Source organism: Mauremys reevesii, linkage group 7 (assembly GCF_016161935.1).
Source record: "Mauremys reevesii isolate NIE-2019 linkage group 7, ASM1616193v1, whole genome shotgun sequence".
Lineage (NCBI taxonomy): Eukaryota > Metazoa > Chordata > Testudines > Geoemydidae > Mauremys > Mauremys reevesii.
Genome location: NC_052629.1, coordinates 84,932,450 through 84,948,081, shown reverse-complemented (window position 1 = coordinate 84,948,081; position 15,632 = coordinate 84,932,450). Strand labels below are relative to the sequence as shown.

Below are 15,632 nucleotides of genomic sequence, written 5' to 3'. Positions count from 1 at the left end.
CAATGAGGTATGGATTTATTCCCTTTTTACAGATGGAAAACGGAGGCAGAGATTAAATGACATGCTTTTTTCTTCACAGAGGAAGTCTATGACAGAGCCAAAAGCAAAACCCAAATCTCCTTAATCCTAGTCCATTGCCTTAGCCACAAACTCAATTCTCTCTAGTGGAGAGGGGGAAGGAGCTATTACTAGTGCTCCTCTGTCACCTCTTAAAATGTTTTTCCACATCTTTATTCATTCTCCCTCCTTCCCTCACCCACAGTGTAAGGTAACAGACTTTCCCTGGTGCTTTCCCCCACATTTCCCCGCCAAAAATATACTAAATGACTACTCATCAGGTCCTTTTCCCCCTTAAAAGGAGGTGCAGACTTTAAGGAAGGCAGCAGGTTTAAATGCCAGGTAAACAATCTATGCTAGCTCCTTCCACAGTTGTGACAAAGTTCCACTCCAGACCACACCCCACCCGGGGGACGGAAACCAGGAGATGGGAGCCTAGATGCATGATTAGAATGGGAAACTACCTGTCCAGGAAATGAGAAAAAGCACCAGGCAAAGTCTCCCTCTCTCCACCTGGGCGGACTGTGTGTGGAAAAAATTGGAATATTTTAAAGGCATGAATGAGCTCAAAGGAATAAATCACTTTTCAAAAGTAATCCTAGTTCTCTACATCTGTGGGAGAAAGAGAGGCAGCAGGGGAGACTTGTCCTAGGATTTCATCCCACAGCTCCCCTTCTCAGATGAGTGTATTGGGAGGAGACCTCCGTCTACCATTACAAGAAGGGGTAAAATTCCCTGAAGCCCCCACTCCTTGCTGCCCCTCTACAGGCGAAGGTGCAGAGAGTAATTTATTTAGGGCTTTACTTCCCCCATCCCCCACCCCTCTCAGTGGGGGACATTACCCCACACACACACCCTCGTAAGCTTCGCTGCTCCCGCTCCACCCGGGGCGACAGGCCGTAGGACTCCACCCCCGGCTTCCCTGCCCTCTGAGCTGGGATCCCGTTAAGCAGTAGGGGCCATGGCCTCTGACCTGCGCCCTCCGACCCCTGGCGTGTCGGAGGGGCTCGGAGCAGCTCGTGCGCAACAGCGACAGCGAAACGGCCCAAGCCGCCACCCCCGGCAGCCGTTACCAGCCCCGCGCGGGGCGCGAGCCGGGGCCAGGCCCCCCGAGCGGGAGAGGGGTTCCGCCCCGCCCCCGTACCTGGCTGTGGGAGACGACGAGGCTCTTGTTCCCTTCCCCGTGGTATTTCCATTCATTCTCATCCATCTTCTCTGCGTCCATCCCCCGCCCGGGCTGCCCCCCGCTCGGTCCCCGTCGGGCGACGGGCAGGTCTCCGTCCCCCTCCCGCCGGCCCCGTGGTTCTTCTGAGCGAACGCTCACGAATCAACCATCTGGTGTTCACGCTCTCCCACACCCCCCCGCAGGCAGCCCGGTTCCCACAGGAAGTCCCGCCCTGCGCCGGTGAGGTTAAGGGGTGGCCGGAGCTCACACAACTCTAGCCTGAGCCGGCAGCCCAGAGGCTCGTGATTGGTTGGCAGTCGGCAGCCATCTTGGGTTTGGTCAGCGCCTCCAGACGCCATCTTTGATTAGGGCAGAGGCTGGGCTAGTGGGACGCCGTCGTTCCACTTTCACTGAGAGGATTCGATATAGGGCTGATCTAGTTTGTTCGCCATCTTTAGTGGGGGCAGGGGCGGGCTCCTATCTGTCATCCCTCGGGAGTCTGGGGGTCGAGTTCAGAACATGAGCATGGGCAAGTGGGGGGTGGGGGCTACAATTAAAGGGGAGCGTTGGGCTCTGGGGGACGCCTTAGCACAGCCCCCCCGCAGCTCGGACTATCCGAGCAGAACGGGCACTTCCTGGGTGACATGGGGAGGAGGGGGTCAGTCCATGGGCGGGCATAGTCTCAAGGGTATGGCGCACCCTCTAGCATGCGCCCACTGGCAGCTTGTCACACAGAGCTAGGAGGGGCACATCGTGCGGGCTACCCCACGCCCCCCACTGTGACCTCTTCTGGATCACAGTGTAAAGGGACGGACACATTTTGCAAGGTGCTCCACATAAGCTTCAAAGTGGGCCGCTCTGCGCTTCCGTTGTTTAATGAGTCACAAAGAACACCCCCGTGACTGTGCTTGATTGGAGCAAGGACTATTGCTGTGTGATATTAAATCTACAACCCTGAAGCACAATGTAAGAAAGGCTACCCCTAGCGTGTGAGCGGTCCTCGTTCCTACTGCGGTGAAACAGCAGCAGCTCTGTCAGGGGAAACTTTCTAGTATTACCACTCACAAATCTTAAAAAAAAAACAACTAATCACAAGGGCTCTTTAAAAAACTATAGTTGGTTTTAAAATCATATTTTAAAAAATATTTTGGGGGTTCTTTTTATTTGCCTTCTGCTTTTTGAGCCTTCAGAGTGCACTGTAGCCATATTTTTTTGTTTTTCTCCAAAACCATAAGGGCCAAAAAATACATGTTTTTTGAAAAAGAAAGCTGATTTTCTCACAAATCACTTTTCAAGAGGAACTGAATGTCCTAAACAGGAAGCTCACTTTATTACTGGTCCAGCACATTTCTTGTCAATACTGTTTGTGTTTGATAAGGAGGCTGTCCATATTCATGTTTTCACCCCTGGAGAGCCAGCCAGGGGGCCTGCGTTACACACAACCCCATGAGAAACTTAAATATCTTAGGAGTAGTAGCATGGTATCTCTTTGTGTTTGATTTTTTTTCCCATATATAGAGCTATAACCACAAGATCAAAAACAAAGCTGCTCTTTTAATGGTAGTTGCACCCTCCGCAAACAGTGAGTGATTAGTGCAAATTTGTTATTGCTGCTGGGACTACAAATACTAGAAGCCACACACCCTTATACTTCTGAGACAAGGGGGGAATACATAAATTCCCAGTATCTGAATTTTAATTTATACAAAATGTGTTTATATTCTCTGAATACAAAATGTTTACAGTGGTCAAACTATATGTATCACATACTCTGATTATCTACATGTCCTCTAAGACAGACATTGGAGATAATTGGAGTTGTTCTTTGCATATATTGTTGCCTCATGGGTACAGCAGATGTCAGGGAGCCACAACCTCTTGTTTCCTCTTCTTCACTGTGTGAAAGACATGTAACCTCTATGCTTCAGGATACTCATCTTTAAATGAGTAATCACCTACCTTACAGAGGTGTTGTGAGGCTTTTGAAGTGCTTTACAATACAAACACCTTAAAATACATTTTTTTCTTGTTTCCCCTTTGGTTTAATACAATTTCTCAAAGGACAAATTGTCTAACAAATCCTGATGTCTGATATTATGCCAACACATTTAATGTATATACACTCAAATATATTCTATGCCAGGGGTGGCCAAACTTACTGACTCTCCTAGCTGCATGCAATAATCTTCAGAAATTCAAGAGCCAGGCGTGCCTGCCAGGTCTCAGGGCTTCAGCCCCACTCCTGATGAAGCCCCAAGCCCCAGCAAGCACGCCCCGCAGGGCTGGATCCCTAAGAGACCTTTCCCCACAGGGCAGAAGCACCTAGTCCCACCAGTCTGCCTCAGGGCAGAAGCCCCGAGCTCCCCTCATCCCAGTCCGGTAGGTGGAGAACGGAGTGAAAGCATAGGAAGCTCCGCAAGCCACACTTTGACTGAAAAAGTGACGCGGTTTGGCCACCCCTGTAATATGTAGTAAAGTCAAAACAAATTACTGTTCTTTGAAAATACAGGGTAAAATCCTGAACTCCTTACTCAGTCAAAACTTCCAGTGAAGTTGACAAAAAAACAATAACACTTTTGACCCTTTGAATTTGGCCCTTTAGAGAATCCAGTATTTTTCTTTATGCTTTTTTCATTCTTATTAAGTAGTCTATGAAGTTTTGCCTTTCTATTGTCGAAAATTCTTCCCTCTACTCAAGGTATTAAAGCAGTTAAGATGACACATAAGTAGACATGAGCTTACAAATTCTTATTTGCATAAATGAACATTTGTATGATTTGTATAGTTTCCAAGTTTGGCTTTTAAACAGTCTCATAAAAAAGCAAAACTTTCTATGTGAATGAAAAGAGAAGCTGCACCTGGAAGGCTGAAAATAAAACATGTATAATTCTGCCACAAGAGACACCGATCCCTTGTTATACATCTTGGGTTAGATATGTATGTGTGACTGGTTCATTTTTTTATAACACTATTTTACTTTAACTGCGCAAATGAATTGTGGTTAAAATGGCTTATGCTTCTCTCCTTATTTAGTCAAAATATATGCACTGACAAAAATATAGGATTTTCTTATTAAGCAAAACAACATACGCTGAAACACTGAAAAGAAGAAGTGTTCTTTTTTTATAAAACAATAATGTGCTATATCTTTCTTATGAATAGGAAGTTTAAATTATATTTCTGCCTCATTTATGCTTTCCTTTTATCCAAATTTTCTTTATTTTTTCTATATTGGTTGATTGTTTATGAATATGTAAAATTATAAATAGTGGCATCTGGCACTACCATAATTTTATCAGGAAAACTTTGTATACAGATGTTTCACTTTCAGTACAAAATCATGTTAACTGTAATACTTCATTTAAAAATAAACTAAACTTGGGGGAAATTACACATGTCCATTGATACGTTTTAATGAAAAAAGTACAGAACCAAATAGTATTCCTAATAGTCTACTTGTAGAGACTGTTCTTGTGCAAACTAATAGCTCCTCATTACTTTTACACCATAATTTTCTTTACAAATTTTCACCATGAAAACTACTTTTAGTTTTGTACACTTTTAAGCTTACACTGAACTCACATGGAGAGATGTAAGGGCTGGTTTACACTAGAAAGTTAGGTCAACCCTGCTAGGTCACTCAGAGGTGTGAAAAATTCACACCCCTTGAGAGACAGTTAAACTGACTGACCTATGCCCCAGTGTAGACAGTGCTAAGTCAATGGTAGAATTCTTCCATCATTCGACCTAGCTACTAACTTGGTTCCCAACTAAAACATTGGGTACCCTTGCAGAGTTGACAGTGTGTCCCAGCCATGCTGAAGAAGTCTGAGTCACATGCTTCCAGGGAGTGCCACCACAGATTTCATTTTGATATGACATGAAGGATTAAGGAGAGAACCATAGACATAAGGTGAATCTCCTCCTCCCTGAGTCCTATGACTGCAGTAGGTGGCTATCCAGGTTTGTGCTATTCTTTCTGCTTCTTACTAACTCAATGCTACATTTCACCCTCCTGAAAGAGTGGGACAAAGATCCCATTGATCCTGCCTTAATTCTCACCTGGAGCCTAGTCTAAAGCCCACTGAAATCCATGGGAGTTTCTCTACTGACTTCAATGGGCTTTGAATCAAACTCTTGGTCATATAATTTTCCTATTCATACCCTAGCAGTGTCAAAACTAGATGGTATGATGTACAATGAGCTACACAACTAACCCCTGTTTATCAGGAACCTTGCTGAACTGTAAATACATTTTTGTGACGTGAGTTCAAAAGTATTTTATTTACTGAGGTAAAATTTCAGCCGCAGACCTCTTGCTAAACTCACATATTGATATTGGGGTGTGAATCATTTCCTGTGGTGAGAAAGAAGTCAGTATTCTAACAGTTGAAAACCAATGTCATGATATCATGCTCTGAGTGCAACAAAAGACATTTCTGTTTTGTACTGGATCTACAAACATTGCATGTGTTTGTGAGGAGGGCAAGGGGATGTATGCATATGTTAACATCTCCACCCTCTCTCAAGATAAAAAGGATGATGTAAAATAGAGACTAATATTTAATTATTTATTAAAACTAGTAAGTATCTCCCAATAGATCTTTTGCCATCAACTAGAAAATTTTGTTCTACAGACATTGATTTCTTTAAAAAGCTCAGGGTGAAAAATTTGTGATTAAAATCAATGGGTCTGAGAATTTATAGAGAATACTAAATTGAAATTAGGACATGTATTATTCTGTTAATTATTTTTAATCCATTGTATTGTGTTTCCAAATTTTGAGAGATCGAATTATTATATTTATTGAAAATTATCTGGTAGTTTTATCATTTATTTTATGGCAACATAACACAAAACAATAAATTATCCTTTTGTAACCTCCATGTCACCAAAAACTTAAAAGCCTTGACTTCCTTATCCCTATAAAGATGACACCACTGCCTCAGTTATTTATTTTTATTGATTCAACAATTTTTGTTTACAATTTCATATACTTGATTAAAGTCCAAACAACCTAACCACCTCAAATTGTGATTTTCTCAGATCATACAAAATAAGCAGTATTGGGCGCTGTTAATACTTTAATTGAAATCTTAAAGAAAAACCAACATGTGGAGGGAAATGGTTACTAAACTTTCTGTAACTGTTGTTCTTCAAGATGTGTTGCACTCCAATGTAGGTGTGTGCACATCCTGAACACAGTTGCTGGAATTTTTTCCCACAGTGGTATCCGGCACATCAGCTCCAGCACCCTCTGGTGCCATGCGCTCAGAGCACTGGTATAAACAGTTCTGCCACGCACCTTCAGTTTCTTCTTACCCATAGGCACCGACTGTGTGGGTGTTCCGGGGCAGCCCCCCCCATCAGCTCCTGCCCACCCCCGGCACCACCCTCCCGCCGGTGGCCCCGCGGATCAGAGCCTCCCCCCTCCGTCCCCATGCCTCCTGGCTGCCGCAAACAGCTGTTTCGCCGAGTTCAGGGAGGCTGGGAGGGAGGGGGAGGAGCAGGAATGCAGCACGCTCGGGAGAGGGGGCAGAACTGAGCGGCAAGGGACAGGGCGGGGGCAGGAAGAGGCAGGGTGGGTTGGGGCCTTGGGAGAAGGGGGCGGGGCCTGGGGCAGAGCCGGGGGGTTGAGCACCCCCAGCAGTTTGAAAAGTCGGTGCTTGTATTCTTTTTTTTTTTTTTCCTGAGTGCTGATAATTGAAATAATTTAATGTTTTGTGTCATTTCAATATTAAGATTGGTGTGACAAACTATGAAGCTGGAAACCAGATACTACAGGGAGGGGTTGCAATAGAGCAATATGGGGAGCCAAACTAAGAGAAGCAGTAAGAAGATAAATTTAAGGGTGATGGTGGTGAAGAAATAATCAGCAAAGGTAGCTCAGGACTGGACAAGCAGGAGGGTCTGTAGGTCGGAACTGAGCTTCAAGTAGGATCAAAGGTAGAAGGTAGTTGTAGAAGAGCAACTCAGTTTATTATGATTTTACAACACCCCAATATGTGCACAGCTCCAGGTGCTAAACCTGTTACACCCAGGATGCCATTCCTTCCAGGATGCACATGGAGAGTTCTCACAGGTCTGCTCCTAGCGGTGCTTTCCAGTGCGGTTGAAGCGTCTGTACAGGAACCTGATCCTTTTGTTAAGGTTCTTGTAATCCTGATCAAACATTCGATGACCTACAATTTGCTTCTTGCGGATGCATCTCTGTAGCTCATTTCCCCGCCAGCCTCGCAGCCAGCTGGGCCCTATGATCAAGTCCTTGGGGTGAACCTGGAAGTCTCCTAGAATTCCCAAAGGGGTGAAGGGGGCGGGGCCTGGGGCAGAGCCGGGGGTTGAGCTCTGGGGGTTGACAGAGAAACGAGACCCCAAATAAGGCTCGTTTCTCTGTCCAGCGATCAACCTCTTTAGGTTCAGGGGGCAACTTCACATGGATCCAGCTGGCGACCCCACAGTGGAGGCTCCTCGCGGTCTGGACCAGGGAGAGGCTACGGCCCAAGAGGCCCCATCTTGCCAGCTGCAGCAGAGTCTCCATTGTCCCCCCTGCAAAGACAGAGCAACGGTCACCGGAGCGGCCCCCACGGAGCCTGCGCGGCAAGGACCCACGGGGTACAAGCCGGGCCGGACCGACTGGAGCGGGGACCAACTGCCTCGGATAAGAGGGGTCGGAGACAGAGGGCAGTCTTGGAATGGACATGTGCACCTCATCTCAAAGAACAAGTTACAGAAAGGTTAGCAACTATTGGGTTTTTTTCTTTGAGTGCTTGCACATGTCCATTCCAATGTAGGTGACTCACAAGCAGGTTGCAAAGGAGGTGGGCTTGGAGTTCAAGTAAAAGCTGACTGCAAGACCGTGTGGTCAAAGTTGGCATCATCCCTGCCCTGTTGGGTAATGGCAAAGTGCACCGAGAATGTGTGCACTGAGGAACAGGTTGCTGCCCTGCAGCTGTCTTGAATAGGAATTTGTGCTAGGAAGAGGCCTGAGATCTTGTGGAATGAGCATTCAGGTTAGCCAGAGGAAGGATTCCCGCAAGTTTGTATCATGCCCGTATACACCAGCAGCTCTAGGCACCAGCAAAGCAAGCACCTGCTTGGGGCAGCCCATTTGCAGGGGCGGCAGAACCAATAGGGGGCTCTGGGAGTTGTAGTTCCTTGGTTAGCTCCCTGCCTATAGAGCCAGCCCTGGAGCAGGGAAAGAACTACATTTCCCAGCATTCCCTTGGCCACTACCAACTGGAAAGGAAGGAGGGGGACCTCATGCGGCAGCGTGCTGTGAATGCTGTGAATGGTAGGGACACCATATTTTAACATTCAAAAAACAAGACACTCCACGGGGAGCGAGGGTAGCCCCACCCTGCCACCATCTACTCCCTCCGACTGTCCCCGACAGAAACCCCAACCTATCTAAGCCCCCCCCACACACACTCCCTGTCGCCTGATCACCCCCTCCCGGGACCCCTGCCCCTAACTGCCCCCCAGGACCCCACCCCCTATCTAAGCACTGCTGCTCCTTGTCCACTGATTGCTGCCTTCTGGGACCCCTGCCCCAACTGCCCCCCAGGACCGCACCCCCTATCTAAGCACCGCCGCTCCTTATCCCCTGATCACCCCCTCCTGGGACCCCTGCCCCTAACTGCCCCCCAGGACTCCACCCCCTATCTAAGCACCGCTGCTCCTTGTCCCCTGATCGCCCCCTCCTGGGACCCCTGCCCCTAACTGCCCCCAGGACCCCACCCCCTAGCTAAGCACCACTGCTCCTTGTCCCCTGACTACTCCCTCCTGGGACCCCTGCCCCTAACTGCCCCCCAGGACCCCAACCCCTATCTAAGCACTGTTGCTCCTTGTCCCCTGACTACTCCCTCCTGGGACCCCTGCCCCTAACTGCCCCCCAGGATCCCCACCCCTATCTAAGCACTGCTGCTCCTTGTCCCCTGATTGCCCCCTCCTGGGACCCCTACCCCTAACTAAGCCTCCCTTCTCCTTGTCCCCAACTTCCCTCTCCTGAGACCCCCTCAACTTCCCCCCTAGGATCCCACCCCCTACCTGTCCCCTGACAAACCCCTGGGACTCCCATGCCTATCCAACCGCTGCCTGTCCCCTGACTGCCCACCAGAACCCCTGACCCATCTAACTTCCCCTGCTCCCTGTCCCTTGACTGCCCCCCCAGAACCGCCTACCCCTTCTGCAAAACCCCAGACCCCTTACCGTGCCACTCAGACGAGCGTGTCTGGCTCTGCGCAGCGCCAGACACGCTGCTGCATACATGCTGCTGTGCTCCCCCGCAGAGCCCACAGCTCCTCCCCACACACACTCCCAGCACCTGCCTTCCAGATTTGAACACCTCAAAATTCAGGAGTGCTCAAGCTCAGTTTGGGCAGCTGTTACTTCATTTCTCCCAAATCAAATATACTGATCCACTGTAACTTGCTGTAGAAAAAGTAGAATAAAATTGAGCAAGAAATGCTTCCCAGTGGTTATTAGGACTGGAATTGCTATTTTCAACAGCCATTGCCTTTTTTTTGTTTGTTTGTTTAAAAGGAAGACAGTGATATTGCATTGGCAAATTCCCCATAGAAAGAAAGAGTGGAACAAAAGAATAATAAAGGCACCTCAACTTTTCCTCATTGATGTAGGACAGTCTTATAATATGCATCCAGATATCCTCCAATCACACACGCTGAAAATTGCTCCACTTTACTGCAGTTCTGTAACAATATGGGAACCAATCCTGTCCGTGTTCTGTGCACATCTAAAATTCCTGCTGAATGACCTGCCCTGGGAGCGAGTTACCAGTGACCCAGGGCTGCGGCGGAAGGAGGGTGCAGGTATGTGGGGGGGGGGGGGAGTGCCCAGGACTGGGGCGGCAGGAGGTGTGTGGGGGGGGGCACTGGTGAGGGGGTGGGGGGGAGCCCAGGGCTGGGGTGGCGGGGGGGGGAGGGCACTGGTGGGAGAGAAGGGGGAAGCCCAGCACTGGGGCGGCAGGGGGTGTGGATGGGGGGAAGAGCCCAGGGCTGGGGCAGCAGAGGAGTGTGGGGGGGAGCCCAGGGCTGGGATGGGGGGCAGCCAAAATTTTTTTTGCTTGGGGTGGCAAAAAATCTAGAGCCGGCCCTGCGTATACATGAGGTAATCCAAGACTAAATCATCTGAGCAGAGATGGGGAGTCGCTTAATTCTCTCTGCTATCACTATGAACAGCTGAGTTGGCCTGTGGAACGGTTTGGTACTTTGAATATAAAATGCCAGGGCCCATCTAACTTCCAAAGAGTGTGGGCACTGTTCCTCCTTATTCACATGCAGTGTAGGATAGAATACTGGTAGAAAAATTGCTTGGATGCAGTGCAATTTTGCGACCACTTTTGAAAGGAACTTTGTAGGTGGGCACAGTTGTACTTTATCTTTGAAGAAGATTATGTAGGGGGGTTCTGATGTGAGGGCTCAGATCTCCGAAATTCTCTGGCCATTAAGAAGGCCACTTTCCAGGAGAGGTGGAACAATGAGCACGTTGCTAGCGGTTCAAAGGGTGGGTCTGTAGGCTTTAACAGGATGACGTTCAGGTCCCAAGGAGGGATCGGCTCCTTTCCCTGAGAGAGTACACCCTCTCCAGGCCTTTGAGAAAGCGGATTACCATTTTTTGCAAAAAGACCAACCTTATTGTCGACCTTAGGATGGAAGGCTGAAATGGCTGCCAGGTGGACCTTGACTGAAGAAAAGGCCAGGCCTTGCTGGTTCAAGAGCAGAAGGTACTCCAAAATAAGTTGCAATGAGGACTGTGGAGGTGGAACACTATGCTGGGAAGACCAGGTGGAGAATCACTTCCCCTTAACCAGGTAAGTTGCCCTGATGGAGGATTTATAACTGTCTAATAGAATTTTACTGACCTGCTCCATGCTTTTCAGGATTCAGCCATGGCAGTTCCAGGTTGTCAGATGATGAAGAGAGCAGAGGTTCAGGTGGAACAGCTGATGGTGGTCTCAGGAAACCAGGTCCAAGTGTAGAAGAAGCTGGATTGGGGTCTCTACCAAAAGGCTTAATGGGGTAGTGAACCATTGCTGTCTGGGCCACACTGGGGCTATGAAGATGACCTGTGCTTGGTCCTGCTTGATCTTTGTAAAAACCTTGTTTATCAGTTGAATGTGGGGAAAAGGCATCATACAGGTGAGTTGTCCATGCTAACAGGAAGGCATCCATAAGAGACCCTGGGGTGTGGCCTCACAGGGAGCATAACTGCATTTTCTGTTCTCACAAACAGGTCTATCAGGGAGTCACACACACACACACACACAAAGATGTCCCATGCAAAGTTTGGTCGAAGAGACCATTTGTGATGAGTGGAGAAAGAGCTGCACGTTGGTTCTATGTACCCGGCAGATAAGATGCTTTTAGATAAACTGAGTGTGTGATGCAGAACTCCCACAGACAAATTGCCTCCTGAAATGCTGGGGGGGGAGAGAAGGTGCTGTGTTGTGACTGTTGATGTAGTACATGGCAGTAGTATTGTCCGTGAGAACCAAAACCACCGGGTCTGTAATGTGGAGCAGGAATGCTTAGCAGGCTAGGCGGACCACCCTGAGTTCCCTGATACCGATATGAAAAGAGAGCTCTTCTTGAGACCACTGAGTCTATGCCCAAACCCTTTATTCTGCCTCTTTTGCTGGTCCTGGTGGCAGGCTTCATGAAATAGCATCCAGTCTGTTCAGGCCTGTAGTGTTTTCTGGACACTGCTGGTATATACAGACCCAGAGATTTTAGGGTTGCCTTAGAGTCCTTAAGTCCATGGACTCTGGCATCTGCTTGCTCTGAAAAGAGCCATGGCCCTTCAAATGGGAGATCCTGGAGGGTTTGCTGTACTTCCTGGGGAAACCCTGAAGACTGTAACCACAAGCTTCTGTGCATGGAAACAGCCGTAGCCATCGATCTGGCCGCAGAATCAGTGGCATCCAAGGCTTCTGTGGCAGGCAGAAGTGGCTCCAGGCACCAGCGCTCCAGGCGCGTGCTTGGGGCGGCAAACCATGGGGGGTGCCCTGCCAGTCCCTGCGAGCGGACCTCCTGCAGGCAAGCCGCTGAATCCGTGGGACTGGGGACCTCCCGCAGGCAAGCCGACGAAGGCAGCCTGCCTGCCATGGTTGGGGCGGCAAAAAAGCTAGAGCCGCCCCTGCCTGCAGGGAGACCTGGGCTACTGTCTTCCCTTCTTCAACTAGCAACTTCTATCTGGCCTCTTGAGGAAGCATGTCCTTTCATTTTTGCACCGCTTCCCGAATATTAAAACATAGCTGCCTGGCAAAGCTTGCTGGTTCGCTATTCAGACATGCATCCGACGAAGTGGGTATTCACCCACGAAAGCCCATGCTCCAATACGTCTTTTAGTCTATAAGGTGCCACAGGAGTCTTTGCTGCTTATTCAGAATTGTAACCCAAGCATCATTAGGCTTTTTGGCCAAAAAAATCCAGCCTTTGGGGTCCTTTCCTATGGCATGGGGTCCACTTGACCTTGATGTTCCCTCTCATTGGTGGTGGCCACCGCCACTAGAGATCCTGGAGGAGGGTGTGAAAATAGAAATTCATACCCTTTGGCTAGTACAAAGTATTTGCACTCCATTCTTTCGGTTGGAGGAGGGAAGAAAGCGGGGGTGTGCCAGAGTGCTCTAACTGGTCCATGATTGCCTCGTTAAGGGGTAGAGGCACTCTTGAGGGACCCACTGATGACAAAATGTCCTGTAACCCATGTTTTGGCTCTGACCACTTCAGCTTGGATACGCAAGTTTGAGGCCGCCCACTTTAATAAGTCCTGGTAGGGAGTACCAGGTTTACCATGGTGCTAGTGGCTCCATGGTGCCGGGCTCACACTCAGAAGGGGCTCTGGTGTCCGGACTGTGGTCCCACCTCTCCAACCCACTCTGCCTGGATTCTGCCCAGTGGAGGCCCCACCCACCTCTCACTCCTCTTCACCCCCCTCTCTCCCGCCTAACTCCTGGGGTGTGAGTGATGGGCTGGGCCCCTCCAGGCATATGGGTCCTGAGGGAGCCTGGCCGGGGCAGGCCGGGCTCCTGCTCTCTCCTGGCTGGTTGTGCCACTTCCGAGGGGCCAGAGGGATCCCTGACCAGACCCAGCAGTGCTGCAGGCTCAGCCCATGCATGGACATAGTCACTTCCAGCAGGCCAGTGAGTGTAGCTGGGGGGCAGGAAGGGTGTGGGGGAGTGGATCTCTGGAGGGTCTGTGGTGGGCACTAGCCAGTGGGGGTTCTGTGTGGGGTGTTCCTGGGAGAATGAAAACAGATCCCCTGCAGATTTCTTTGCTTCCCTTTCAAAAGTGACCAAGAAGCAAAGGGAAGGGGGTGGCAGCTGAGAACGCCTATGGGCTTAGTTTGAGGGGCAGTGCCCCCAAACAGAGGTGAGGTGTGGGGGCACACCGAGTCACATGCCACTGCCTCCCCCCTTTCTGCAAGCGCAGAGCTGCCTGGCTGAAATAAGAGGATGTGCTCAGAAGATGCCACTTTCTGGGTCCTAGTGCTGGTTGAACTTCCCTTCTGTGTGCTGGGAGCCATCCTGTTTTCTGTACAATAGTGAGTGCCTATGGTGGGGAAGGGAAGGGAAGGGGCAGGCTGGGGCTAGAGGGCAAGAGGCAGTGGGGAAGGAAGGGGTGGGTGGGGAGGAGATGAAGCCATGGGGAAGGGGCATAGGATGGGGAAGAGAAGGGGATGGGGAAGAGGGGGTTGGGGGAAGGGGAAAGAGGCAGTGGGGACGAAGGGGGTGGGGAGGAGATGGGGCAGTGGGAAAGGGGCATGGGATGGGGAAGAGAAGGGGGCAGGGGAAGCAGTGGCGGGGGAAGGAGGAAACAGGCAGTGGGGAAGGAAGGGGGTGGGATGAGGAGGAGATGGAGCGGTGGGGAAAGGGCTGGGGGAAGCAGGGGCAGGGGGGGAAGCTGGAGCCCAGCATACGGCATCCCCTTGGAAGAAGCTTCAGCCTCCCTGTTAAGAAGGCCCATCAAACCCTCACCCTGATAAGCACCACCTCCCCTGTATCTGTACCACCTCGATGAGGCCCCCCCAGACACCCTCCCCACTGAGCCCCAACCACCTGCACCTGAACCTCCAACCAAATGAACCCCACCTCCCCTGCACCTAGACCCCCCCTGCTGAGCCCCAAACACCTTCACCTGGATCTCCTGCAGAGTCCCATTGCCCCGGCACCTGGAACCCCGCAATGAGCTTCTGTGCATCCAGATCTCCCACCAGGGCTGGCTCTAGGTTTTTTGCCACCCCAAGCAAAAAAATTTTGGCTGCCCCCCATCCCAGCCCTGGGCTCCCCCCCACACTCCTCTGCTGCCCCAGCCCTGGGCTCTTCCCCCCATCCACACCCCCTGCCGCCCCAGAGCTGGGCTTCCCCCTTCCCCCCACCAGTACCCTCCAGCCACCTCCCTGCCACCCCAGCCCTGGGCTCCCCCCTACCAGTGCCCCCCACACACCTCCTGCCGCCCCAGTCCGGGGCTCTCCCCGCCCACACCTGCACCCTCCTTCCGCTGCAGCCCTAGGTCACTGGTAAGTCACTCCCAGGGCGGGTCATTCAGCAGGAATTTTAGATGTGCACAGAACACAGACAGGATTGGTTCCCATATGGTTACAGAACTGCAGTAAAGTGGAACAATTTTCAGCGTGTGTGACTGGAGGATATCTGGATGCATATTATAAGACTGTCCTACATCAATGAGGAAAAGTTGAGGTGCCTTTATTATTCTTTTGTTTCACTCTTTCTTTCTATGAGGAATTTGCCAATGCAATATCACTGTCTTCCGTTTAAACAAACAAACAAACAAACAAACAAAAAAGGCAATGGCTGTTGAAAATAGCAATTCCAGTCCTAATAACCACTGGGAAGCATTTCTTGCTCAATTTTATCCTACTTTTTCTACAGCAAGTTACAGTGGATCAGTATATTTGATTTGGGAGAAATGAAGTAACAGCTGCCCAAACTGAGCTTGAGCACTCCTGAATTTTGAGGTGTTCAAATCTGGAAGGCAGGTGCTGGGTGTGTGTGTGTGGGGGGGGAGCTGTGGGCTCTGTGGGGGAGCATGGCAGCATATATGCAGCAGTGTGTCTGGCGCTGCGCAGAGCCAGACACACTCGTCTGAGTGGCACGGTAAGGGGGCTGGGGGGTTGGAGAAGGGGTAGGCGGTTTGGGGGCAGTCAAGGGACAGGGAGCGGGGGTTAGATGGGTCAGGAGTTCGGGTGGGCAGTCAGGGGACAGGCAGCGGTTGGATAGGCATGGGAGTCCCAGGGGTTTGTCAGGGGACAGGTAGGGGTGAGGTCCTGGTGGGAAGTTGGGGGTCTCAGGAGGGGGCAGCTGGGGACAAGGAGAAGGGAGGCTTAGTTAGGGGCAGGGGTCCCAGGAGGGGGCAATCAGGGGACCAATCA

At 50.3% G+C, this 15,632-nt stretch overlaps 2 protein-coding genes across 6 annotated transcripts in view; both read right to left on the bottom strand.

The window, feature by feature from the left end:
• The window catches only part of IPPK (inositol-pentakisphosphate 2-kinase), a 105,000-nt gene extending 103,565 nt beyond the window's left edge, over positions 1–1,435 (bottom strand). For 2 of the 5 annotated variants that reach the window (XM_039480844.1, XM_039480845.1), the window contains exon 1: positions 1,202–1,435. In XM_039480844.1, the coding sequence (XP_039336778.1) occupies positions 1,202–1,282 (81 nt within the window). In that variant the 5' untranslated portion in view covers positions 1,283–1,435. The remainder of the gene's footprint in view (positions 1–1,201) is intronic. The other 3 variants (XM_039480847.1, XM_039480852.1, XM_039480849.1) reach the window with 2 other exon arrangements.
• Positions 1,436–7,086: 5,651 nt separating this feature from the next.
• LOC120369038 (39S ribosomal protein L51, mitochondrial-like) lies at positions 7,087–7,817 on the bottom strand. The gene is made up of 2 exons (XM_039481923.1): positions 7,581–7,817; positions 7,087–7,543 (listed from the first exon to the last, which is right to left on the bottom strand). Exons 1-2 carry the CDS (start codon positions 7,759–7,761, stop codon positions 7,314–7,316), a joined length of 411 nt encoding a protein of 136 aa, XP_039337857.1. The 5' UTR covers positions 7,762–7,817; the 3' UTR covers positions 7,087–7,313.
• Between the last annotated feature and the right edge of the window lie 7,815 nt (positions 7,818–15,632).

Excerpts from the sequence above, each read along its gene's own strand:
- LOC120369038 (XM_039481923.1), bottom strand. The coding sequence starts at position 7,761 with ATGGAGACTCTGCTGCAGCTGGCAAGATGGGGCCTCTTGGGCCGTAGC. Across the intron at positions 7,544-7,580 it reads ATTTGGGGTCTCGTTTCTCT|GCCCCGCCCCCTTCACCCCT; the intron begins GTCAACCCCCAG and ends GCTCTGCCCCAG.